General features: G+C 47.7%; 1 protein-coding gene across 1 annotated transcript in view; it reads right to left on the minus strand.

Annotated features, from left to right (window-relative positions):
- The window catches only part of PPM1D (protein phosphatase, Mg2+/Mn2+ dependent 1D), a 77,576-nt gene that overhangs the window by 36,246 nt on the left and 15,234 nt on the right, over window positions 1-26,096 (minus strand). Inside the window, exons 2-3 of the mRNA XM_015420287.1 lie at window positions 22,485-22,713; window positions 12,446-12,570 (exon numbers count right to left, since the gene is read on the minus strand). Of these exons, the coding sequence (XP_015275773.1) occupies window positions 12,446-12,570; window positions 22,485-22,713 (354 nt within the window). The remainder of the gene's footprint in view (window positions 1-12,445; window positions 12,571-22,484; window positions 22,714-26,096) is intronic.

Genomic DNA, 26,096 nt, shown 5'->3' on the forward strand with positions numbered 1-26,096 from the left:
AGCAGTAGGTGAGGCTGGGCCTACAACTCCCAGAAGCCCCTGAGAGGTTCTGGAGCCAAAATTGACCAATAGGGAAGAAGAGGGCTGGGGAACAAAAGGGCTGGTGCCAGAGCAGAAGCTGTTCTTTCTTCCAAAGGGCAGAGCCAGAAGGAAGGCTGCTGCAGGAAGAAGCCCTCATCCTGAGGGAAGGGTGAGTAGAGTAAGGTCACTTGGAATAGTGAGCTAGGGACTGTATATATTTAAATGCATTAGGACATTTGATTTCTTTTCTTTTCACCCACTTACTATTATTATTCTGCACCTTGTTGTTTGACCTCCTATAAAATAAACCTTTTCCTTGTTTCACTGCCTGGTCCTCACGCCTGTTATTCGGCCAAAAGGGAGGTCTGAAGGTCTTGGGAGGGTGCTCTGGGCCTTCTCAAGGGAACCTAAATCCAGAGTGGTGGCAGCATCAGGTGACTCCCCACCTGAGCCGTGACACCTGTGCTTGAAAGGAGAGTGCTTAACTTTTTTTCACCATCAAGTCACAGCCGACGTACGGCAACCCCACAATGCTTTCGAGGCAAGAGACGTTCCAAGGTAGTTTGCCCTTGCCTGCCTCTGCATAGCAACCCCAGACTTCCCTTGGTGGCCTCCCATCCAAGCACTAAGCAGGGCCAGCCCTGCTTAGTTTCCGAGAACTGATGAGATTGGGCTAGCCTGGGCTATACAGGTCAGTGCTCTGCACATTATTCTGAGGCTTCATTGTGTCTGTAAAGGGCCGTCATATCACAAACGCGTTATGGTGACCCCTCGTGGGGTTGTCCAGGTCACAGATTTCGGGCGTGGTTTGCCAACCTCTCTGCCTCTGTGTAGTGGCCCTTTACCTTTCTTGGGTGTTCTCCTATCCAAGTACTACCCAAAGCTAACCATGTTTAGCTTCTGAGCTCTATCAAGACCGGGCTGGCCTGAGCCATCCAGGTCAGGGAGAGGACATACCCATCGTCAAGGTAACAGTGAAGTGTGCCCTTTATTTTAATCCTTAGGGGAAGAAACCTGCCCTATGGGTGTTCAAAGTATGGGAAAGACCATCCTTGACAGAACAGGCCTAAATTGTTAGGTTTGCAATCCAGACTTCTAAACACTGGCAAAGAATATGTTTAGTCACCTAAAGGCAGGACTGGATTTTAAAAGCTTTCCACAAGCAGAACCAGACTGTTCCCCTCCCCTTCCCCTCAGTTAAACCCATTTCACCCTTGAAAAGCCTACTGTGGGACCTCGAGGGACGAAAAGCCATGCAAAATGGGAGGTGGTAGGAAAAAGAAGAAGAGAAGAGATGGGATTTATACACTGCCCTTCACTACCCGAAGGAGTCTTAGAGCGGCTTACGATCTCCTTTCCCTTCCCCTCCCCACAACAGACACCCTGTGAGGTAAAAGAAGGAGAAGAGATGGGATTTATACCCCATGGCCCTTCACTACCCGAAGGTGTCTCAGAGCGGCTTACAAACTCCTTTCCCTTCCCCTCCCCACAACAGACACCCTGTGAGGTAGGTGGGGCTGAGAGAACTCTGACAGAAACTGCTCTTTTTTCAAGAACAGCTGTGCCAGAATTATGGCTTGCCCAAGGTCATCCAGCCAAGTGCAAGTGGAGGAGTGGGGAATCAATCCCGGTTCTCCCAGATTAGAGTCTGCGCACTTAACCACTACACCAAACTGGCTCTCTTGAGAGAACAGCTCTGAGAGAACTTGTGACTGACCCAAGGTCACACCAGCAGCTGCATGTGGAGGAGTGGGGAATCAATCCCGGTTCTCCCAGATTAGAGTCTGCGCACTTAACCACTACACCAAACTGGCTCTCTTGAGAGAACAGCTCTGAGAGAACTTGTGACTGACCCAAGGTCACACCAGCAGCTGCATGTGGAGGAGTGGGGAATCAATCCCGGTTCTCCCAGATTAGAGTCTGCGCACTTAACCACTACACCAAACTGGCTCTCTTGAGAGAACAGCTCTGAGAGAACTTGTGACTGACTACACCACTACACCAAACTGAGAATCTACACCAAGGGGAATCTGACTTGAGCTAGGAGAAAGTCAGCAGCATTGGACCCATGGAAAATTAAGTGGAGAATCTACCACAGAACAGACATTTACACAAGAAACAACAGGCTGGATTCTTGGTATTCTTTTGCATGTAGTTGTTAAGTGATCCAACAGCCCTATAAGGTAGGCCAGTAGGATGGGCAGTAGCAAGGATAAGAGATTAAGCGCTACTGATAGACAGCCACCATCTTGCAGGCTGTTTTACAGAACACCATAAACAAGAAAGACAAGTCTCTTCCCCAGGATGCTATGCCGGGAAGAGAACCAAGAGAAAGGAGATGCAAGGATAACAGGACCCAGGCACAAGAAAATGCAGTTGTACCAATTAAGGCATTTTTTAATTAGGAGGCAAGGATTTAGGATTAAGCCCAAAGCCTGAAAGACGTGGTGGAATGAGAAGGGACTGGAAAGGAGGGAGGTGGCCCGGCACAGGAGTTTGGAGAGGGAGGAGGAAGGGGTTAGGCAGAAAGGAAGAGAAGGAAGCTTGCAAAAAGCCTAGCAGAGAGGCCACATCTGTGTCAAAATCTGCATACCCCCGCTGTAGCTAAAGTTCCTCCCTGCCCCTGTTCTCCTCTTTAAAAGGCAGTAGTAGTCTAAACTGAGGCTATTGCACCTTGGTCACATTATGAGACGGCACTGGAAAAGACAATAATGCCAGGCAAAATGGAAGGCAGCAGGAAAAGAGAAGACCCAATGTCAGATGAATTGGCTCAATCAGGGAAGCCACAAAGGCCCTCGGTTTGCAAGAACAAGACTAGTAACCACAGGACTTTTGGGCGGAGGTCACCATATGCATTCTTTAATGCATCAGAAGTCAAATGACACATTTGCAACTCGCAACACGATTGCAAGCATCTAATCAAATCACATCCCAACAAGGAGGAGGAGATTGGATTTATACCCCACCCTTCACTACCCAAAGGAGTCTCAGAGCGGCTTACAAACTCCTTTCCCTTCCCCTCCCCACAACAGACACCCCGTGAGGGAGGTGGGGCTGAGAGAGCTCTGACAGAAACTGCTCTTTTTCAAGAACAGCTCTGACAGAACTACGGCTTGCCCAAGGTCATCCAGCAGGTACAAGTGGAGGAGTGGGGAATCAAACCCGGGTCTCCCAGATTAGAGTCCGCACACTTAATCACTACACCATAGGTGTTCATTACCACACTGAGGACTAGAAATATATAACTTAAAAACAATCTGGAAGCCCCAAAAATCCACACAAATGGTTGCACTAGCATTGCACTGTATTATTATAGAAGAGGAAAAGGAAGAAGTGATTGGGTTTATACCCCTGCCCTTCACTCGGAGTCTGAGTGGCTTACAAACTCCTTTCCCTTCCCCTCCCCACAGCAGACAACCTGTGGGGTAGGTGGGGCTGAGAGAGCTCTTTCCAGAACTGTCCTTGAGAGAACACCTCTGACAGAACTATGGCTTGCCCAAGGTCATCCAGCAGCTGCAAGTGGAGGAGTGGGGAATCAAACCCGGTTCTTCCAGATTAGAGTTCACACAGTTAACCACTATACCAAACTGGCTCTCTTATACTCTCATTGGACAAAATTTGCCATTTCAGGGGGAGGGGGGAAAGTAAAAACATTTGTTAAAGCCTCCTACCCTTCACACTTTGCTTTGTCACCTGTTTTGAGCACTCCATCCCCCAAATCTGCAATTTCCTCAGGAGGAGAGGGAATTCCTCCCCATTACGGAGACAACCCAGCAGGCATGCGCTTACGCTGGGACATGTTAACAGATGTCATACCTTGATGCTGCTGCATTTTCCAACAGGATGCACTTAAATCCTGACACCGCCCTGTGAACAGCTTCACTCACTTTCACCAGAGAGTACAAAATATTATCCAAGGGTGTGTGTTTGTTTTGGAGAGCAAAACAATAATACATGAAACACACCCCCTGCTCCCTTTTGGCCTGGCACTATTTTTGCACCCACTGGCAACCAAAAACCGATTTCTGAGCCATAATGGCACCCCACTGAGCCAGTGAGGTGTAGTGGCTAGAGCAGGGGTGTCAAACATGTGGCCCGGGGACCGGATCAGGCCCCCGGAGGGCTGTCTTCTGCTGCTTCCTCCAGTTCTGCTGCTGCGTCATCGTGGGTTTGCAGCTGACAGATGCACACCTGAACAGCATGCTCAAGTTTGCAGCAGCACAGACATTTTGTTGCAATAATTCAGAGCAAGAGGTGTCAGTTATCGGACACTGTTAAATAAACAAAATATTGCAAGAGTGCTAACGTTTTAAGCCTGTTATTTTAAGTAAAAAAAAACAACCTCTCTCCGCTACTTGAAATTACCTTTTAGGACACACATGGCCCAGCCCAACAAGGTCTCATTTATGTCAGGTCCAGCCCTCATAACAAATGAGTTTGACACCCCTGGGCTAGAGCATCAGACTAAGATCTGGGAGCCCGAGGTTCGAATCCCCACTCTGCCATGGAAGCTTGCTGGCTGAACCTGGGCCAGTCACGCACTCCCGACCTAACACCACAGGGTTGTTGTGGAAATAACAACGGAGCCGAGGAGAATGACGTAAGCCGCTTCGGATCCTCCCTGAGGAGGGAGAAAGGCTGTTTCCTTTAACTGTGGGTTTTTTTCCCCATCTACATCTCTATGAATGGCGTCCTACCATGAGCTGCCTTGAAGGCTGGCGGAAAGGAAGGAAAACAGACACTTTTAATAAAAGAGTAAAAGCCCTACAACTGTGATTCCCAGCCATGAGGCAAGTGTGGCCAAGAAGGAAGGGGTTAATTTGACTCAATGAAGTGCATAATTAAAACACGAACCATCTGCTGGTGTCCATCTGGCTTTTATGTTCTTATGATGGGCACTGAGGGGGGTGGGTTTTGCCATGTGCCTTGCAGATAATGGCTGTCTTTTCTTTAAAGAAGTCAAAGCGAAGCCTGCTTGGCTCTCCGCCCCACCCCCTGGCTTCTATCCTACTGCTCTCCCCTCAGCCAAGTTTCCAAGTCTTCCTGCAGCCTAGGGGAAATTCTGGAGATTTCGGGGGAACAGCACGTGAGGGCAGGGTTCAGGGAGGCTCAGAGGGACCTCAGTGGGACATAATGCCCCAGAGCCCGCCTGCCAAAGCAGCTATTTTCTCCAGGGGAATTGATTTCTCTTGTCTGGAGATCAGCTGTATTTCCAGGAGAGCCAGCTTGGTGCAGTGGCTAAGTGCGTGGACTCTAAACTGGGAGGACTGGATTTGATTCCCTACGCCTCCACTTGCAGCTGCTGGATGACCTTGGGCAAGCCGTACTTCTGATAAGAGCTGTTCTTGAAAAAGAGCACTTTCTGTCAGAGCTCTCTCAGCCCCACCGACCGCACAGGGTGTCTGTTGTGGGGAGGGGAAGGGAAAGAAGTTTGTAAGCCGCTCTGAGACTCCGAGTGAAGGGCACGGGGTATAAATCCAATCTCCTCTTCTTCTTCAGAAGATCTCTAGGCTCCACCAGGAAGTTGGCAGCCCTAGGTAGCATACAAGCCAGAGTCTCTAGTAGATAAGGTTGCCAACTCCAGTCTGGGAAATTCCTGGAGTCTGGAAGTGGAGCCTGGGGAAAGGCCTCAGCAAGGTATAATGCCATAGAGTTCAGCTTCCAAAGCAGCCATTTCCCCCCAGAGAACTGATCTCTGTCATTTGGAGATCAGTTGTAATTCTAGATCTCCAGACTCCATCTGGAGGTTGGCAACCCTAATTATAGATATGAACACAAGTCTACAATATTACTCCCACGGACAAAGACACTGCAAACATTCCAGAGGAGGGAAAGTTAAAGAGTCGGTGTGATGATGACGCAGAGAGAGAGAGAAAGAGACAGAGAGAATGAACTACAGAACCCGAGTTCAAATTCCCCCACTCAGCTACAAAAGTCACATTCATTCTCTCTCTCTCTGGGTTCTTGTGATGATAAAGCACTTGGTGGAAAGACAAAATTGCTTATGTTACTACTGATAAGAAGAAACTTCTTTGTTGCCGTGGTGGAGAAATCCTGAAGATTGGCATGACATGTAAAGTAGAACTTGCTTCTTGAGAACATCAGCCAGTGCACTTTGGGATAGGATCCTTACTGCTCTACAGTAATCTCCCTGATAGTCCTACACGGGCAGGAAAACCCAGAAAGTCAGTGATGACAAGTATGGGGTATCCTGCAACGCACGGATTCAGACATACAGTGTTGCCAGAAAGGCAAAGGAATCAAACCCTACTGAGTCACAACACTTGTCCCTCCCCCCCCCCGGGCTACTCATTCCTGCAGACTAGCCTACCTCACAGGGCCGTTGTATAGATAAACCTACTTCCCTAAAAGAGCTTTTATACCTACCTAATACACACACCCTTCCCAATAAGCCATACGGAAACATTTCATGAGTTGATGAATACCAGTTGTTTGGTTAGATGTGCTCTCGGGTCACAGAGTCAAGCTGGAGGTACCAAGCAGCCTCCGCACTGCCCAGTCGACTGGACATTCTGTACAAATGCATAAGGCTACAAGAGGCTTATCTGGCAGGACAGTCCCCCCCGCCTCTTGTTTTCTCTCTCTCTGCCCCCTTCTCTTTACTTTCCTTTCCCCCACTCATTTTGGCTTCCTTGTTTGTATGATTACATCTTTGGCACATTTACTGAGCGCCAAAGAGTTATCAGGTGTCTAAATAAATAAAGTCCAGAGATTTCAAATCAGGAAGAACTTTTTGAAAAGGGTTGGAGTGACAAGGACATTGTTGAAAGAAAGCTGGAATATTCAAGGAGGGGGCCAAAATTAAATTTGTTTGTGTTTTAAAGCTACATGACTGGTTGACAAGCAGAACAAATTTAAGAGTCCAGTGGCATCTTTAAGACGAACAAAAGTTCATTCAAGGACTCTAAATTCGTTCTGCTGCTTCAGACCAATATGGCTGACCATCTGGTTGACAAGCAGGTACGGTCTCTGCAGACACATCCCTCAAGGCCTCCTGAAACACACACGTCTTCTGGGGTCTGGGCCTATTTGGTGTAGTGGTTAAAAGCAATGGACTCTAATTTATCACACTTATGCTAGCACCACAGAGCCAGTGGCCCCTTTCACATTACCGGATATTATCCGTTATTGGTCGGATTACAAGTAAAGCAATACAGGGACAGGGGCTTCATACAGCTAATTCTATTCCATTAATGAGCTGTCTCTGAAGCAATCTGGCCATTTCAAACAGCACCACCCTCCCCCCCCTACCCTTCTTTGCTGCACGATCTTCCTTGAACTTTTTTTTAACATTCTAAATCGAGTGCTGTAGTGCTAGACCAATACAGCACTTCTCAATGTACCTCAATGGTGCCAAGGCATTTCAGTGGTACCGCTGTAGCACTGAGGTGCTATACTGGTCTAGTGCGATAGTGTTCAATTTAGAATGTTCCCCAAAAAAAGTTCAAGGAAGATCACACAGCGAAAAAGGGCAGGGGGAGCACAGAGTTACTGGAAGTGCTGCAGACATTTTAAGCAGCACACTACAGCGATTCAAAAGCGCAAAGAAGAGGTGGAGATGGAAGAAAGCTGTTTACCCTCAAGAACGGCTCAACCACACCTTGCTAACCAGACACCATTTTATATGAAAAGCTCAGTAAAATCTGGTTGCTAAAAGGGTTGTGTCTGAAATGATACCAAAAAAAAAAATCCGTTAGCAACTTGGCTACCAAAATGGATTGCATAGACTGTCTGAAAGGGGCCACTAAGAGAATGAGCTGTGATCTGATAAGCCCCCACATACACATGCCCCAGGCTGCTATCTAGCTTTTACCACAAACTCCTCTCTCTCTCACCCTTGCTGCCCCCTCCATCTACAACACTGGGGCAACAAGACTGTCCTATCTCACAGGAACACTGCAACTGTTAGAAGATGTGTATGAAGCCCTTTGAACACCAAAGGCAGGTTACAGGGCCAGACTTGCTTACGTCCAGCTGTAGAGTATTCCCCCCCCCCCCACTAAACTAATTTATTGGGGAAACAGAAACATACATATTCAGGTCTACAAACTAGGTTGATTTGAATGCATAGGAAACAGAAATTTTATGGAATATCACAACAGGAAAGTTTCAAAAGATAGCTTTTCAACAGCTTCGCAGATGAATTAAAAAGCCTTTGGGCTCTGAGGATGTTAGAATATCTTAGGTGTGGTTGTTTTATTGCGCTGTTTTCCTCAGAAAATGCACTTCAGGTAAATTGAAATACCAACAAATTATCTTGCCCACAGTTCACTGCTGATTCGAACCCTTTGAAGCTAATATGGTCATCAGAATCCTGATCAACTTCCTTTCCAAATCAGTTTCTTAGCAGAATGGCTGGATTCCTTGCAATCCCTCTTCTATAGGAAGAACAGCATTATTTGGTGGTGGTTTTTATTAGAAGACCTTTTAATTATCATATTCCAAATGTTTCAGGCCCATGAACCATGATCAAGCCTGAACGTTTCTGAACCACTTATGAATCTGCTCCTAAATCCAGGACAGCAGGCCTGGAAAAAATGTCCTACCCCTTTAACACAGACTTAATCCAGCTGTAAAGTGTTACGTGTTGTATTTCTTTAACAAATTTTATTCTTATCTCTACAAAAAATACTAAGTAAAACAGAAAGGACAAAAAAATGCATCAGTTTTTCAAGGTACCTCCAAAATGGTACCAAATTATCTCCAAAATGCTCTGAACTGTCTTGAGAAGAACATGAGAAGACAGGGTTTCCAGGTCCTACCTGGCTGCTGGCAGGGGGCCTCCCAGTTCCTCCTTGAAGATCTTCTGGCGCACGCACTGATATCACCAGAAGTGACATCATCACGTTTCCAAGATTGGGGGCGACACTCTAGGTTTTGGGCAAAACTCTATGGGTTTTTTGGCCTCAAAACCATAGAGTTTTGCCCTAAACCTAAAGCATCACCCTCGACGTTGGAAACATGATGACGTCACTCCTGGGTGACATCATCACACTGGTGGCACCAAGAGGGGGCTTCTCAGGGGTGCGGCTTCCCCCGCTGGCCAGCTGAGCTGCAACAGATTGGGGGCCCCGAAATCAGGGGATCCCCTGGCCCCGCCAGGCAGATGACAACCCTGTCAGAAGAGCCCTGCTGGATCAGAACACTGGTCCATCAAATGTGCAGCATCCAGAATCACACAGCTCACTCTTACTTCAAATACCTTGTTTGGTGGCAACGTCCATAATGCGAGACAATTTTTTGCTTCTCCAAGCAAAATGTCTGGATGGGCTCTAATGGCATTGGCAAGTGGTTCTACTGCCAATGCGAACAAAAGAGGGGATAAAGAGCAACCTTGGCGAGTGCCCCGAAGTAGTGATATGGGTTTAGTAGGAGAGCCATTAATTTTAATTTTAGTTATAGGAGAAGCATACAGAGTCTTAACGGCAGGTATAAATCTCTGTCTAAAACCCATCCTTTCTAGAATTGAAAATAAGTAAGAAAACTCTACAGTGTCGAATGCCTTTTCAACGTCAAGGGATAAAAATATAGCAGATTTTTTTGTTTTTATGTGCATGTGTGTGTGCATTTGAGTGTGTGTGTACCTGAAAGTCATGGTGACCTCTGGTGACTGGCCCCTACTGGGGGCCTGGAGGATATTCAGAGAGGTGGCTGAGTAAAGCCTGCCCCCGCCTCCCGACTGCTGGTATTCCAAGGTCTCCCATACACTTACTTGCCAGAGTCAACCCTGCTTAGCTTCCGAGATCTGACACAATTGGGCTTTCCTGGGATATCCAGGTAAGGCTATTATAATACCTTTTGAGACACTCCCCTGCTACATGTTAACATGACAATCTTGTGATTTTACTAGTGACATAATTTTACTTTATCAATTATTCTGTAACTGCTATTGATATCTGAACTGTGATTTTATTGTATGGCTCAAGACCTCCAGCCGAAGGAGCTTATTGCTGATAAAGGAATAGCCCACCACAGCTAGTAGCTAGGATTCAAATTACACCAAAGCAAAAACACTTTTTAAAAATCCACGTTATAATGATGAGTCATGAATCCAACAAAATGCTGCTATATAGAATGATACATTCCTTTGCTGTTTTTCTCCTGTGGAGGATGGCTGTAACTTTTGGCATCGGCAGAACGTCCCAGAATTTAATGCAACAAAGAAGGTTTTACACTGTACCAACATCTTGCTACTAAAGCTTTAACTGCATTCAATAAATTCCAAACCAGCTCATAATGTTGCTTCTCCACCAGTCTGAACTGAGGGCCAAGCAAAATACTGAATAGCTCTGATGGGATCTCAAAACAAAGTATTCTATCAACAGTATACACAAACCCACTTCGAAATTGCTGAATAACTGGACATTCTCAAGAGACAGAAATCAGATCTGATCTTGACTGAGAGCTTTGTCAACACTAACCCTCAATTTATTTAATCACTGAGGGGTCAAGAAGCACTCATACAATTATTTCTAAAAGTGCAAGTTAACAATGGAGATACTGCAGAGCTTGGTATAAATACAGTCTCCCGGTCAGAATGCAGTAGATCAACAATATATCACAAGACCCCTAAAATGCTTTCCCTAAAAAAACGAAGTTAAAACAGAAATTTTGATAATATTCCTTTCCAATGGATCAACGATCTATATCAGGGCTTCAGACTTTACCTCGTTCAAATCAACACCACCTCTGTTTATACGTCAACATGAATGTTCAACTGCAAATAACGCAACGATAGACTGGCCCCATCTATCATGCATCCAATTACCTGTTCAATCAAGCAAGAGTTCAGCTTAATGACATCATTAAATCTAATTATACCATGTGAAACCCATTCAGCCACATCTCCAGAAATAATGAAGTATTGATTCCAGATAAAAAGAAATTTAAAAGAAATTTAAACAGAAGGCAATTTTGTTCTCACCGCAGACTTCCAATATGGAGGCTACAGATACATCCGCCTGTACTGTATTCCATTTTATAAAAGAACCACGAAGTGTAAGGGAACCAAAGAACATTATTGCTCCAAAGGGTACAATGCCCAATCCTAATCACATCTAATCCAAACAAACTGCAGCTGGCAGCATTTGTTTTAACCTGAACTGAAACATTCACACCAAATATTTCAGGTGGTCAGCCGTGTTGGGTCTGAAGCAGGAGAACAAACTCAGAGTCCACTAGGGCACCTTTAAGACCAACAAAGGTTTGTTCAAGGTGTGAGCTTTCGTGTGCATGCACACTTTGTCAAATACATTAGAAAAGAAGCTAGATTTCAAATTTATAGATATACGCTGAACAGCAAACTAACATGTGACATGATGCATCTTCATTGTACCCCTTCGCTTTCTCCCCAGATACGTGAATGGCTAGTATTCATGTTTAGAGTGGACAGAAAAGCTTTTCTGAGACTGCAGTGATGACAATAAAACCACCCATTCCTCAACTGTGGGAGCGCCACAAAGGGCGAGCAATGTGCCCCTGTCTCTCCTCCAAGGGCACTTAGAATTTACAGAACCTTCCTCGACACATGTGCCAACCTTAGTTATGACAGGTATAGTGCTGCAGTAGGATATGCACACATGCATTTAATTATAGAAATAAAAAACGGTTCTGGCCATTCCGTCCCACTTTTGAACTGGGATACCCATCAGTGACTCAGGAGCAGTGTTCCCTCTAAGCTGAGTTAGTGTGAGCTAGCTCACAATTTTTTCGCCTCCGGCTCACAATTTTTTTTTGTCTTAGCTCAGGAAGGATGGCTCCAGAGCAAACTGACTTATGCAGCAGCCAAATCACTCGCTCACAACTTTCATGCCAGGAGCTCAGAGTAGAATTTCTGTTCACAAGACTCCACAGCTTAGAGGGAGCATTGCTCAGGAGCCACCTGTGACTCTTCTGAGGACCATTCCTCACTGTAGCCCTTGCCCCATCTTTCAAGAAAGTGGGCAAGGCCCTTGCCCAGTGGGGCTCGTGACTGGCAGTGTGCTCCCTGAGGCACAGTCCTCACGCCAGGAATGCAAGTAAATGTGGCTTTTTTGGTAGATAGCAGTTGCTCTCCACAAGCCACAGAGTGAGTATCACTGCTTGAGAATGGGAAAAAGACAGAAGCCGTGATGAGGTTATGCAGATTAAGCGGCACAGCACCACCACCAAGGGTCTGCCTTCAATTGCTGGGGTCCCAAAGGGGAAGGAAGCATTTCCCCCCTCACGCCCTTGGTGCACCCCATCCTTTTCTCCCATCATTTCCACTCACTCCTGTGGGGGGAGGGGGACGTCAAGTACTTACTCCCAAGTAAGCATACACAGGAGTGCTGATCGGCTACCCTAAAAGATCTGTCCAGCCTGGTCTCTTGGTTAGACCACCTCCACCGCCCTCGCATCCTGTGTTTGGCCAGTCACTGCTTACCCAGGGCACGAGCCACTGCCAGGAACGGGATCTGATCAATGACGGTGCTCCGCCGCACAGGACCGTTGTGGGTTAGACGGGGCCTCTTCCACACGACCCGGTTCACACCAGATTTGTTGATCACACTAAAGGGGGGGGGGGGGAAATCAAAGGAATAGGGAAAAGGTAGAGAAAGCAAAACGAGTCAGTTGAAAGCTGCACAACTTCACAATCCTGGGTGTTTCCCAAAACAAAAAACGACTTCTAGACTTCATGAGGGCAAGCTGAAAAGTGTGTGGGTGGTTCTGGAGAGCAAACATGGCGTACTAGTCAGGGTGTCAGACTAGAATCTGGGAGACACGCCTTCAAATCCACACTTAACCATGGGAGTTTGCTGGGTGACCAGTCACACACCCTCAGCCCAACCTACCTCACAGGGCTGTTGCAAGGCTAAAACGGAGGACAGGAAAACACTGTAAGCTGCTTTGGGCCCCCACTGGGGGAAAAGGCAGGGTATAAATGATGTCAATACATAAATAAATACTTCATGAGATCCTGAAGCACAGAAGCTATTGGGTGCCAAGCAAAATTTCCAGCACTTTGGGAACAGGAGGCGGGGCCTCAGAGTCTAAACAGCTGTGGCCCACTTCCGAGATCTGCATGAATGCCACAACTAATACAGAAATGGTACCCTTTTTTGGAAAAATGTTGTTTTGATCAAGAAAACCCTAATTCTTTTGAAAATAACAGGAATAGTAAATTTATAGCCCCGTTGTAATAAAAGAGATGTTACAGAGAACTGTTGTAATGGTCCCATTTTTGGTGTGTGTGGCGAGTGTGGAGTTTTTGAGAGTGTCTGTATGACAAAGGAAGCAGTTGGAGTTTAATTTAGCCTGTGTGGCTATATGAGCAAGAGAGTTCAGCCTGTGTGGTTCTATATGAGCAAGAGGCCTGTGTGGCTATATATGAGATATAAGCCTGTCAGAGTTGAGTTTTGATGTTTGAGAGACTATGTGTTGACGCCAAGCATTGTCAGTTATATTTTCTTTCTTCAACAACAGTCCACAATTACCCAGAAACCTATTTTGTTCTTTAATAAATAAATCATTATTTGTTTAAACTTATCCCAGCAATCAGAACAGTCCTTCTACAGGGCCACACAATCCTCTGAAGCACCCAGACACTGGGTCATTCTACTAAAACAGAGAGAACTGGAATTTTTAATTCCTAGTGGCAGCATAAACCTACTAAGTTCATGTACACACAGTGAGTTTTAAAGGAGAAACAGTGTCCCCAATAAGCGAGGACGCCACAACTATATATTGACAAAACTCAGTGTTATGTGGTGAAAGTTGATTTATTTTTATTAGTTGCTGTAGATTTTCTGGGATGTGTGGCCATAGTCTTGGCATTGTAGAACCTGACGTGTGCGGAGTCTAATCTGGGAGAACCGGGTTTGATTCCCCACTCCTCCACTTGCACCTGCTGATGTGACCTTGGGTCAGTCACAAGCTTTGGCACAGCTGTCCTTGAAAAAGAGCAGTTTCCGCCAGAGCTCTCTCAGCCCCACTCACCTCACAGGGTGTCTGTTGTGGGGAGTGGAAGGGAAAGGAGTTTGTAAGCCGCTCTGAGACACCTTTGGGTAGTGAAGGGCCATGGGGTATAAATCCAATCTCTTCCTCTTCTTCTTCTTCTAGTAACTGTGACTGGCATCCTCAGAGGTATAAACACAGAAAGTTGGAATACTCTCTGGGTCAAGGTGAGAAGAAAACGGTAGGCCGTAAATTTATATCTACTCCAGAAGGTGGGGTAGGGCTGAGTCATTGCCCTGTAGGAGTTCCCCAGGCTATGGACATGCTAATGGAGGAGCTTTCCTGAGGAGGTTCTTTTGTTTCCTGAGGTTTCCTGCTTCCTGAGGAGATTGTTGAAATTCTAATCTTATCTGTAGTGCTATTGTCTGATGTAAAGCCTTTTGTGTTTTTCAGGACAGGAAGCCATGTCCTATTTATTTTTAAACTCTCTTCTTTCCTGTTGAAATTATGTTTATGTTTGTGAATTTCAATGGTTTCCCTGTGTAATCTGACATGGTAATTGAAAGTGTTGTCCAACCTTTCAGTGTCTTGGAACAAAATACTGTGTCCTGTTTGAGTTAGGCTATGTTCAGCCACTGCTGATTTTTCAGGTTGGCCAAGTCTGCAGTGGCCAAGTCTGCCTCCAGCTCACACATTTTTGTCTTGGCTCAGGAAGGATGGCTCCAAAGCAAACTAATTTCTGCAGCAGACAAATCACTCGCTCACAACTTGAATGCCAGCAGCTCACAAAGGAGAATTTTTGCTCACAAGACTCCACAGCTTAGAGGGAGCATTGGTTGCCAGGTCTCATCAACATGTCGGCGATGACATCATCACATCAGGGATGTCGCCCAGCAGGCCAGTGGTAGGCAGAAGCCCTCAAAACTGGGAGATTCCCCATCCAGCCCTAGGGAATGGCAGCCCTAGTCCAGTGGCACCTTTAAGAGCAACAAAGTTTAATTCTGGGTATAAGCTTCGAGTGCGAGTACACTTCCTCAGATACACTGAAATGGAAGTTAACAGTCCATACATCTAGGCAGAAGGTGAACAGCAAATTAGCATACAACATAATTATGATGTTTTAACAAATGCAAAGACCAAACAGGAATAACAAGCTAAGTTTATATGGTCACCATTCGTTTGGATTACGGGGAGGGGGGACGGACACAGTGAAGCAAATAAATATGTCAAAATAGAGGAGTAATGTGGAAATGCATCCTTCTTAATTGTGGAATGCTAAGAGTAATTAAACTGAGATCCTGTTGTCACAAATAGTGAGTGTGCACACGATAGCTCACACCTTGAATAAAACTTTGTTGGTCTTAAAGGTGCCCCACCGGACTCTAACTTTGTTCTACTGCTTCAGACCAACATTGTTGCCCACCTGAGTAAAAAAATAATTTCATAGGGTAGCCGTGTTGGTCTACAGTAAGATTCAAGTCCAGTAGCACCTTAGAGACGAACGGCAGTTTCAGGGTATGCTCTGGAGTCTCATAACTAGTAAAACTAGTATAACCAGTAAAAAAAAATACACAGCTGGCTTCATCCCATATGCAAGCTCTTGGTGAAAAACCCAAGTCACCTTGGACCAGAATTCGAAACAGATTTAGCACAAAGCATGCCCTCACAATCCATCCTAAACCTAGCTAAGTCCACCACATTTCTGTGCACAGTGCTGCCTGTACATCCCCAAGAACATGATGCTGTATTAGACACGGGGGAGAGGCTGTGGCTCAGTGGCAAAACACCTGATTGCTATGCAGATGATCTCAGGTTCGATCGCCGGCATCTCTAAAGAATCAGGTAGAAGGTGGTGTGAAAGACCTCAGCCGGAGACCCTGGAGAGCCACTGCAGGTCTGAGTAGACAGGACTGACGCTGATGGACCAAGGGGGTCTGGTTCAGTATAAGCAGGGCTGTTTTTCTGGGGGAACGTGCCGGACAGGAGTTCCGGAACCTCTTTGACAAAATTCTTTTTAAAAAGTTTAAAAGGTCATGAGTTCTCAGTGTACAGACTGAAAGCTTCATTTCCCTCTTGAGAGTTCCGACACCTCTTTTTCTTTTCTTTTTTTAAAAAAGCCCCGAGTCCAAGGGACCTTCATGCGACCTCTGAGAGCCATGTAGCCCAGTACCCTGAATGGCAGTCGTTGTCCAAAATCTCAGGCAGAGAGAGGTCTTTCCAAACTCTGGCTACCTGAGATCCTTTTAACTGGAGATGCCTGGGACTGAACCAAGGACCCTCCACTTGCAAGGCAGGTGTGCTCTACCACTCAGCTATACGAGACCTCCTGAAAAAGGAAGCTGCCTTACACCGTTAGTTCACCTAGCACAGTACTATCAGCTCTGACCAGCAATCGCTTTTTCCTAGCACTGGGTCTTCACAACAGTTAAATCCCCCCCCCCCCCAAGAATCAGGACACAATCTGGCAGGGAACCCGAGAGACAACATGGGTGATTCTATGTGGACCACAAAGTCCAGCAAGAAAGCCACGAAGTTACAGCCAGGGATCCCTCTAAGCTGAGTTAGTGTGAGCTAGCTCACAGTTGCTTAGACTCCGGCTCACATATTTTTGTCTGAGCTCAGGAAGGAGGGCTCCAGAGGAAACTAATTGATGCAGCAGCCAAATCGCTCGCTCACAACTTTAAAGCCGGTAGCTCACAAAGCCGAATTTTTGCTCACAAGACTCCACAGCCTAGAGGGAGCATTGGCTACAGCAGGCAATCGGGTCAAACAAACCCACTACGTGCTCCTCCCGTATGAACCTGTCTGTCCACGCCGGCCATCTTCAGAGGCCTTGCTTTGGTTACCCCCAGCCATTTGAGGCGAGACAGGTGACAACCCAAGGGAGGTCCTTCTCAGTCGTGGCCCCAGAACTTTGGAACTCCGTCCCCAGGGAGATCCGTCTGTCTCCCTCTGTCTTCCACCAGCAAGTGAAGACTTCTTTATTTCGTCTGGCATACCCCCGTTAACGGTTACTGGCCCCCTCCTTCTAGTTTGTGTGTTCTAATTGAATTATTTTACTATTCTAATTGTATTTTTAATTGCTCAAATATTTTAATTTTTTTTAATGTTCCCTGCCTTGTGGGCCCTGATCGGGTGGAAAGGCAGCATAAAAATATTTTAAATCATAATAACAGAAGAGAAGAGATTGGCTTTATACCCCGCCCTTCACTCGGCGTCTCAGAGCGTCTTACAATCTCCTTTCCCTTCCCCTCCCCACAACAGACACCCAGTGAGGTAGGCGGGGATGAGAGAGCTCTTTCGAGGACTGCCCTTGAGAGAACAGCTCTGAGAGAACTTGTGACTGACCCAAGGTCATCCAGCAGCTGCAAGTGGAGGAGTGGGGAATCAAACCCGGTTCTCCCAGATTAGAGTCCGCTACTCTTAACCACTACACCGAACTGGCTTCCAGGTCAGGACTGGTACCTGGAGTCTGAGCAAAACCAGGACTGATACCATTGCTGCTTCCGAGAAAACTCTCTTTGCCACTCTGTTGCCTCCCCCTCCCACCTCGCACTGACCTTCCCTGCCCATCCCCACCCCCCCTTTGACATGAGTCAGGCCTCACAACAAGCCAGCTTCGCAGCCAGCCTGGTGACTGCATCATGTTCTATTTCAGGTAGATTTCCTTCCCAACTTTGTGAAAACTGACCCCAAAAAGGCAACAACAAACTGAAGGACTTCTGTGAGACATCAGCCACCACAACACCGAGGCCAAATCGCACTCGGGGGCAGAGCGGCACTCAAAAGATCATCTCTGGCCTCCGCCAGAAGTCAGGCCTGGCTCCAAGGTGCCTTTTTTTTTAATTGAAAGATTCAAAGCAGCCAGGGCTCTCCTGGGACTTCTGCCAGCAACAGCAGGAGACAGAATTTTAAACAGAAAGAGAGGAAAGAGACAACAGGAGAGTCCTCATCTGCCCGGAGGCAAAGGGGAGGGGTCGATCCAGACGAAAAAGAGCTGCGCCTTCAAGCATTTTTAACACCTGCTCTCAGATGCTGAACAGCAGGACAAGACTGAGAGCCAAAAATGTGTGTGTGGGGGGGGGGACACACAGTGCCATCTACTTACTAATGTTTCAGGGGGGGAAAGCAGGAGCTGCATGGTGAACGGAACAGAAATAAAACCCTACTGAGATAAACTGAAATCCGCCACGGTTGCTCAATGGAACCTCCATGTTCAGAGGCAGTGTATCTTTGAAAAGCAGCTTTGATGTCGATGGGGAGTGCCATCCGATCATAGTTGATTTATAGAAACCTCATAAGTGTTTCGAGGCCAGAGAGAAAAAGAGGTGGTTTGCCATCGCCTGCCTTTGCATAGCCACCCTGGACTTCCTCGGTGGTCTCCCATCCAAGTACTACCCAGGGGCTGACCCTGCTTCGCTTCTGTGGTCTGACCAGATTGGGCTAACCTGGGCCACCCACATCAGAGCAAAAGACCTACAGAGGTGGTTTGCCATTGCCTGCCTCTGTGCCACAACACTGGTGATCTCCCAGTCAAGGACCAATCAGGGCCAGCCCTGCTTAATTTCTGAGATCAGGCTAGTCCAGGTCAGGGTAAAAAGCAGCTGGTGAAGGTCAATAATGTGAGGAGGAGGAGGAAGAGGAGGAGGAGGAGGTGTGCTTTGGCCTCCTCTGTGACCTGCTTGCATGTGTTCAAGAAGCATCTTGCCAGCCACTGTGGGAAAAGAGGATGAGGGGGTAGACGGACCACTGATCTGAGCTTGCAGGGCTCTCTCATCTTGGGTGCCAATTCCACAGGTGTGGAATGAAGTCTTTGCTGCACCCTGAAGACCACCGGATTTTACTGTAGCCGACTTTTGTGAACTGGAGTCCGCTTCGCAAGACACATGAAGTGCCAACTGAGGTCAGACTACATGCCATCCAAGGAAGAAGGGCCAGTGTTGCTCTGTGTCCTGGCCCCACTGGTGGACCTCCTGATGGCACCTGGTATTTCTGGCCACTGTGTGACACAGAGTGTTGGACTAGATGGGCCATTGGCCTGATCCAACATTGGCTTCTCTTGTGTTCTTAAGGCTTTAACTCACCAAACTAATGCCACAATACACACAGACACACCCTTTTAAGGAGCCATCAGACTCCCTCTTTTATGAAATCTACAACAGCATGAGTATCATCTATTGTCAAGTAACACACCCTGCACTAGGCCACCATGCAAAATGCTAAACACTGTTCCCCCCCCCCCCCCCGTGTAAATTTATGAATAAATTACTGGGGGCGGGGCTGGTCAGCAGCAGTACAAAGGTTTTGTATTGGTTAAAGCCCTGGGTTCAAAGTCAAATTAAAAACACAATTTGGTGTTCCACAGCCAGCCAAGATAAACAAATATCCGAAGGCAGAAGCCCGTTGAAGAGGAAAGCCATTGGCTGAGCTCGGCCAGCCCTGATGGAGCAGACGGCAGTGCCTCCACCTGCCACGCGCTCTGCTCTCTGGAGATTAAGAAGGCGGCAGGATTTTGGTGAGGGGAATGCTGGCAAGAAAACCTTGGGCGCTGTGGCTTCCCAAATACCTGAAAAGTGAGAGAAGTGAGCCTGCCGGGCCAGTATGGAGTTGAAGAACCAAAGAGGATGGGGTTTCTGCAAGGCGATGCCAGCTCCCAAGGACCGTGTTTTGCTGCAACAGTGGGGCAGCTCGCCTGCTCTTTATATTGTCCCTTCCCATGCACCACTGGGGAGAAGATCACGGAGGCACCCGAGAATGGAAATTTTACATCTCTGTCTGCACTAAGGTCTGCAGACCAGGGACTCCACCCTGCCTTGGGTTAGGAGAATGCCCTATGAGAAGTCCCGGGTTCAAATGTTACCTCTGCCACGGATTCACTATGCAGCCTCAGATGTCACACTAAGCAGCATGTGATATGGTGGTCATCACACTGACCTCACTTGCCAGGCTGGTTCTGCAAGGCTGACTGGACTAATCATTCACACTCGTGGTAAATGCTAAATGATTTTCATAACCGTGACGGCAAAGGAAGAACATTTGCCTATGTCTCAGTTCTGCAGGGCACACTTCCAGATGTCCAGAAGAAAAAACAACACCACACCTGAATCTCACGGTTTAGTGAACACTAGAAGCAAGTGAATGGCCAGTTTTGGGCCACGGGGTTAAAGAAATGAATCTCGAGCAGGGTCAGCCCGGAAGTATCACTTAATATCAGTCATTGCCACTTTTGCCTTGTGGAATTTCATGTGGCTACTGTTTTTCAATTTTATCGCTATGAGGGTGCATTCAGATGGGCCGTTTAGTCCACTTTCGGCACGCTTCAGTAACGGATTTTATATCCACGTTCACACACCCACCATCTGCGCACCGTCCCCAGCCATCGCTTTCCGGCTCAAACCCCCTTTAAAACGGAGTGTTTTGTTACCAGGTCCCCAAGTGGTGTTTTCCTGATTCTCCGGTTCTAGACGCACTTTTCTGACGTCTGATCGCTCCTGCAGTGTCGAGCCACTTCCACTCAGAAGCCCGAGGCTTCCGCTCTTCACCCACCATTTTATTTTAGCATCGGCGGTATGCGCACAGGCAGAGCTCCGCTCCCGCGTTATTAAAAACAATGTTTAAACGGTGCCTAGTTTTGTTGGTTAGACAAGTTCGGGATCTCACGGAGGCCAGTTTCGGTGTAAAAGTTTAAAGGGAAGTGTTCCTTTAAAGTTTAAAGGGAAGTGTTACAGCAGTTGGGTTGAAGTGGAAATCTCTGTCCGGCGCACGCACGAAAATTTTAATTCTACAGATGGCCGCCTGTGCGCATGCCCAAACTGAGAGGGGGGAAAAAACGCTCCCACATGTGGACGGGGAGCGATGGGGCTGCGCAGCGATCCGGAACAAGGAGGTGAGTGTGATCGCGATTCTCCAGGTTAAAAAAAACACCGGAGCAATTTAAACCGCTCCCAGCACGCCGTCTGACTGCATCCTATCTGTAAGGACCATAAACTGCCATATTCTCCACACACACAAACTCCTGTGTTTCCTTGTTTATCCAGAGACCAGACTTAACCGCCAAAATTACAGATACCCCCTCCTCAAGCATTCAATCTTTTATTCATCTGTCTCCATCACTGCCTGCCGCAAACAGGTGAAGATTCTTTTTTTGTTTGCATTGGTGCTCCCTCACTAACTCTTACTAGCCTTCCTCCCTGTTCATGTTTTTATGTTTTAATTGTTTTTAAAACTTTCTATATACTTGTGTTTTTACTGTTATACTGTTTTAATGGTTTGATGTTTGTCACTTTGGAGACCCTGTCTGGTTGGAAAAGAAAACCAAAATGTTTTTTAAGTGCTGTATGCACCCTGGCTCTGGCCTGCAATGCAGACTTTGGCTCCTTTGTACATCACTGAGCCAGCCCCCAACACCCATTGATTCTTTTTTCAGGACCAGCCTGACATGCTAGATTTGATCACTCGCTTCCTGCCTTTCTAACCTTATCTCCGCCGTCACAAGGACTAGAAACTTGACAGGGAAGATAAAAAGGAACTGAAACAAGAAAAACTTCCTGACGGAGCAGTTCCTCGGTGGACACAGGCTTCCTCAGGGGATGGGCTCTCCTTCTTTGGCGGTTTTTAAGCAGAGGCTAGATGGCCACCTGACAGCAATGCTGATTCACTGACTCACCATGAATTTAGGCAGAGAGAGGGCAAGGAGGGATGAGCTAGTAGTGCTTGGCTCTTGTCCCCTCCCCCCATATGCCCAGGATAATGCCAATTGTCACTTTGGGTTCAGGACAGAATTTTCCTCCAGGCCAGGTTGGCCCAGGGATCCTGGAGGTTTCTGCCTTCCACTGGGCACAGAGCAGGGGGCACTGGGGAAGGGGAGGAGCTGCAAATGTCCTGCACTGCACGGGGGTTGGAGTAGATGACCCTTGGGGATCCCTTCCAGCTATATGTTTCTGCGCAGGCCGCTGGTACAAAAATTAATCTAGACGGAGTGAGCTCCCGTCTCTGGCCCCAGCTCCTGCCAGCCTAGCAGTTCGAAAGCAAGAAATTGCAAGTAGATACATTGATACCGCTTCGGTGGGAAGGTAACAACGTTCCGTGCACCTCGGCATCTATCTCTGTTTATCTAACCCTATCTATTTGTATCCTGCCTTCTCTCCTAGGAGTTCAGGGGAGCCTGCTTTGCCCATTCTGTCCTCACAACTACCCTGTGAGGAAGGTGTGGCTGAGAGAGGTGTGGCAGGCGCGAGATCACAACCAGGCCATCAAATGCCGGGCTAGGTAAACTTTTGGTCTGACCCAGCAGAGCATGTCTTATGACCTGACATGGTTATAAGAACACTACCTGGATCCAAACAGAACACGGGGATAGGGCGCAGACGTTTACTCAGTAATCTCAGGATGTGTTCTTGGGTGCCACATCCCGGATTTTCAGTTTCCGTTAGCGGTGGCTTAAAAACGGAAATTGAACACAGCTCGGACAGGCCCCATCTGGTGTGCAAAAGCAGACGCCCCCACGAGAAAGACAGCAAGACAATCACCTGCCCCCGAGTCCTTCAATTCGCTGCCTCTCCTTCGGGAGCTCAGGTTTGTGATCTTGCGTCACCTCTACGGCCCGGATGAAGTCATCTTTGGGGTCGTCTTGGACTCCAAGCACCACTCCCGAGTCGCCCACGTGAGCCACGTACATCTTCGAGCCCCGGATTATCACCACGCTGGCGGTCGTCCCGGATGTACTCGGAAGGCCTGTCATGGTCTTTGGCCACTCTGCTGCAAGGGGAAGGAAAGGAACTTGAGCAAAAAAAATTCTCTCACCATAGGCACAGTGCACAGGGGGCAAACCAGGCTGGTAATAAACCACCACTCCCCTTGCCACCTCTATCGACATGTCTCAACCTGGGCCACTGCACCGCACAGACCAGAAATTGCCCTGGTTCCTTGGAACCAGTCAGTATCTGGCCACAAGTGGGGGCTATGAGAAGGAATTTTCCCATTGATTGTTACTGGTATTTGGTACACTGCAATCTTTTAAAAGACAAAACAGGGAAGATCATCTTTTATCTTGCTCGCCACAAAGAAAGTGAGCAAGTTGAAAAAGTCTGCCATCTGCTTGGCTGTCATACTTGCTTGGTCACTGAACTCTTTTAACAAGGCACTTATCCAGCAAATGACAGAGACAGACAGACAGAAAGACCGACCACAGGGCATAGAGAGATTATATTTATTTAATTCATCTGGACCTCAACCTTTCTCTCCAGTGGAGAAAGCAGCTTACATTGTTCTCTCCTGCTTCATTCTATCCTCACAACAACCCTGTGAGGTAGGTTTAGGCTGAGAGCGTGTGACTGGCCCAAGGTCACCCAGCGGGCTTCCATGGCACAAGTGGGGGATTTGAACCTGAGTCTCCCAGATACTAGTTTGGCACCCTTCACCACCCCACCACACCGGCTGTCTGGGCAATGGGACCCATTAATTTCTATGGGATTAAAGGGAGGCAAGACTGCTGGGGAAGGTTCTTTGAGGACACGAGTGGTCCAGAGTTTCAAGTGTCAAAGTAGGATATGGGAGGCCCCGGCTTGAATTCCTACACTGCCATGGAAGCAAGCTGGGTGACTTTGGATCCGTCACACACATTCTCACCCTGCCTACCTCACAGGGGTGTTGTGAGGAGAAAAGGGAGGAGAGAAGAACATCATAAGCAGCTTTGAGGCCCCACGGTGGAGAAAAAGTGGGGTGTAAATGAAGAAAAGATTTTAAAAAATAAAATAAATCCTAACTCAATGAAGCCCAAATGCACTTCTTTTGACTACAGTGGGAACTGGCACCTACTAATTCATACAGAGCAAAAGTAAAATGTTGTTCCCACAGAACAATCATGCACTTCCCCACCTCCAATTGGGGTGATCGAACAGCAATGGGGTGAGACCTCACGGGAGGGTTAAATGCATCTCCCTGCACAAAGCAACAAACCGTGCGATAGCCGGCCTCGAACTGGGGAGCAGGGATGTGGCTAAGAGACAGGGCACATGCACGGCATGCAGACGGTCCTCCTGGGTTCAAGCAAAAGGCTCCCCAGCAACAGGTGATGGGAGGATCCTTCCTCCGCAGGAGCAGCCCAGAGGAACCAATGCTCTGGTTTTTCGCACAAGGCAGCTTCATTAGAACCTCTCCGCCCTCAAAGAAAACACCTCGCTACACAGCTGAGCTTCTGCATACACAACAGTACACGGGCAAGCCTGAACAAGACTCCAAGCAACCTGCCGCTCCTCACCTGAGCACACCCCAACCACCTGCATCTCACTGAGCAGCTGTCAAAACCCAGGGAAGGCTGGGGCTCCTGAGCGGCTTCTGGAGGAGACCCAAGAAAGGAGATGGGCAGCAACGGACCCAGTTTGCCCACTGTGAAAGCCTAAAAAAGTGTGCCGACCACTCATAGGTTACACATTCCCTGCAGGAAAACACACCCAGCAAACGCATTTGCAGCGCCATATATAGGTAAAGGTTCCCTTGCTTGAGAGCTAGTTGAATCTGACTCTAGGGGGCGGTGCTCATCTCCGTTTCCAAGCCGAAGGGCCAGCGCTGTCCGAAGACTTCTCTGTCGTCAAGTACTTACTCCCAAGTAAGCATATACAGGAGTGCTGATCAGCTACCCTAAAAGATCTGTCAGGCCTGGTCTCTTGGTTAGACCACATCCACCACCCTCACATCCTGTGTTTAGCCAGTCACATGACTAAAGGCCGAGGCGCATGGAACGCTGTTACCTTCCCACCAAAGCAGTACCTATTTATCTACTTGCAATTTATTGCTTGGCGCTCCCTTAAAGAAGCTTCCCATATTCGGGAACTTTCACAGGTCGCTAGGACGGCAGAGTGCTGATTGGCCATCTTGGACCAGTATCCCAATTCACTGCTACTGCTGTCAATCAGCCTTCTGCCATTTGGTTTGGGACAGAAAGGTATGGACACCGTTGAGTCAGCTGCTAAAGAGTAACTGGGTATCCCTAAAAAATGGGGGAGGGAGACAAAAGGCGGACCGTGGTCCACTGGTGGAATATGGCTGAATTCCAAAGTGCCTGCTGGACTTCCTGCACAGAACACAGGACTGGGCCTTGCAGAGAGTCCCACCTGCAATTAACATAAACCAAAAGAGCCACATGACTACGATGTGCCCCGTGCACCACCCACCCAAACACACACACGCAACAAAACAAGAGCCAACTTTTAGGTCTCTAACTACACCCTGGGCTGCATGCACATGATTTGCCAGGCCCTTCACCGCAGGTCATCCATCTTCCTGCAGCTGCTGTTTCAAGGTGGGAACCATCTGACAATCTACAGGCCTCACATTGCCTAATGGCTTTGTCCACTCCCTTCAAACAGGGGGGGCGGGTGCCGCTTCGGGAGTGATGCTGAGGAGACTCACACGGGACAATGCCAAAGAACCACATGCAGTTCCCGAGCCTCTAAGTGCTTATTTGCCGGATCATTTATCTATTCATTTATTTATTTAGGTTTACTAGGCCGTCCTTCCCTACGGGGGCCACGGTAGCTCAGAGGTTAAGATGCTGAGTTGTAGACCGGAAGGTCTGTAGTTCAGCAGTTCGAGACCCGAGTGCCGCATGGCGGAATGAGTTCCCATCTCTGGCCCCAGCTCCTGCCAACCTAGCAGTTCGAAAGCAAGAAACTGCAAGTAGATAAGTAGGTACCACTTTGGTGAGAAGGGAACAGCGTTCCGTGCACCTCGGCGTCTAGTCATGCCGGCCACATGACCTGGAAATGTCTTTGGGACAGCACTGGCTCTTCGGCTTGGAAACGGAAAGGAGCACTGCCCCCTAGGGTCAGGTTTGACTGGCTTTCGAGCAAGAGAAACCTTTACTTTCCCTACAAGTAGGGCTCAGGGCGGCTTGCAACAGAATAGCATACAAAATAATTCAAATTAAACCAACGTTAAAACTACTCAAAAACAGATCAGTCAATAAAACAGTACGCAGTCCAAAATGGCGGGGGGAAATTCAGGTCCCCAGCCTGAATTTACGAGGGATGGGGAGAGTATATGAGAGTGCCAGATGTTATACTGTCCCATCACCGTTCTCAACTGAATGCCTGGCGGAACACCTCTGCCTTACATGCCCTGTGGAAAGGTAACCATTCCTG

This window comes from Gekko japonicus, unplaced genomic scaffold, assembly GCF_001447785.1.
Source record: "Gekko japonicus isolate JY-2015 unplaced genomic scaffold, Gekko_japonicus_V1.1 scaffold348, whole genome shotgun sequence".
In the NCBI taxonomy this organism is placed as follows: Eukaryota; Metazoa; Chordata; class Lepidosauria; order Squamata; family Gekkonidae; genus Gekko; species Gekko japonicus.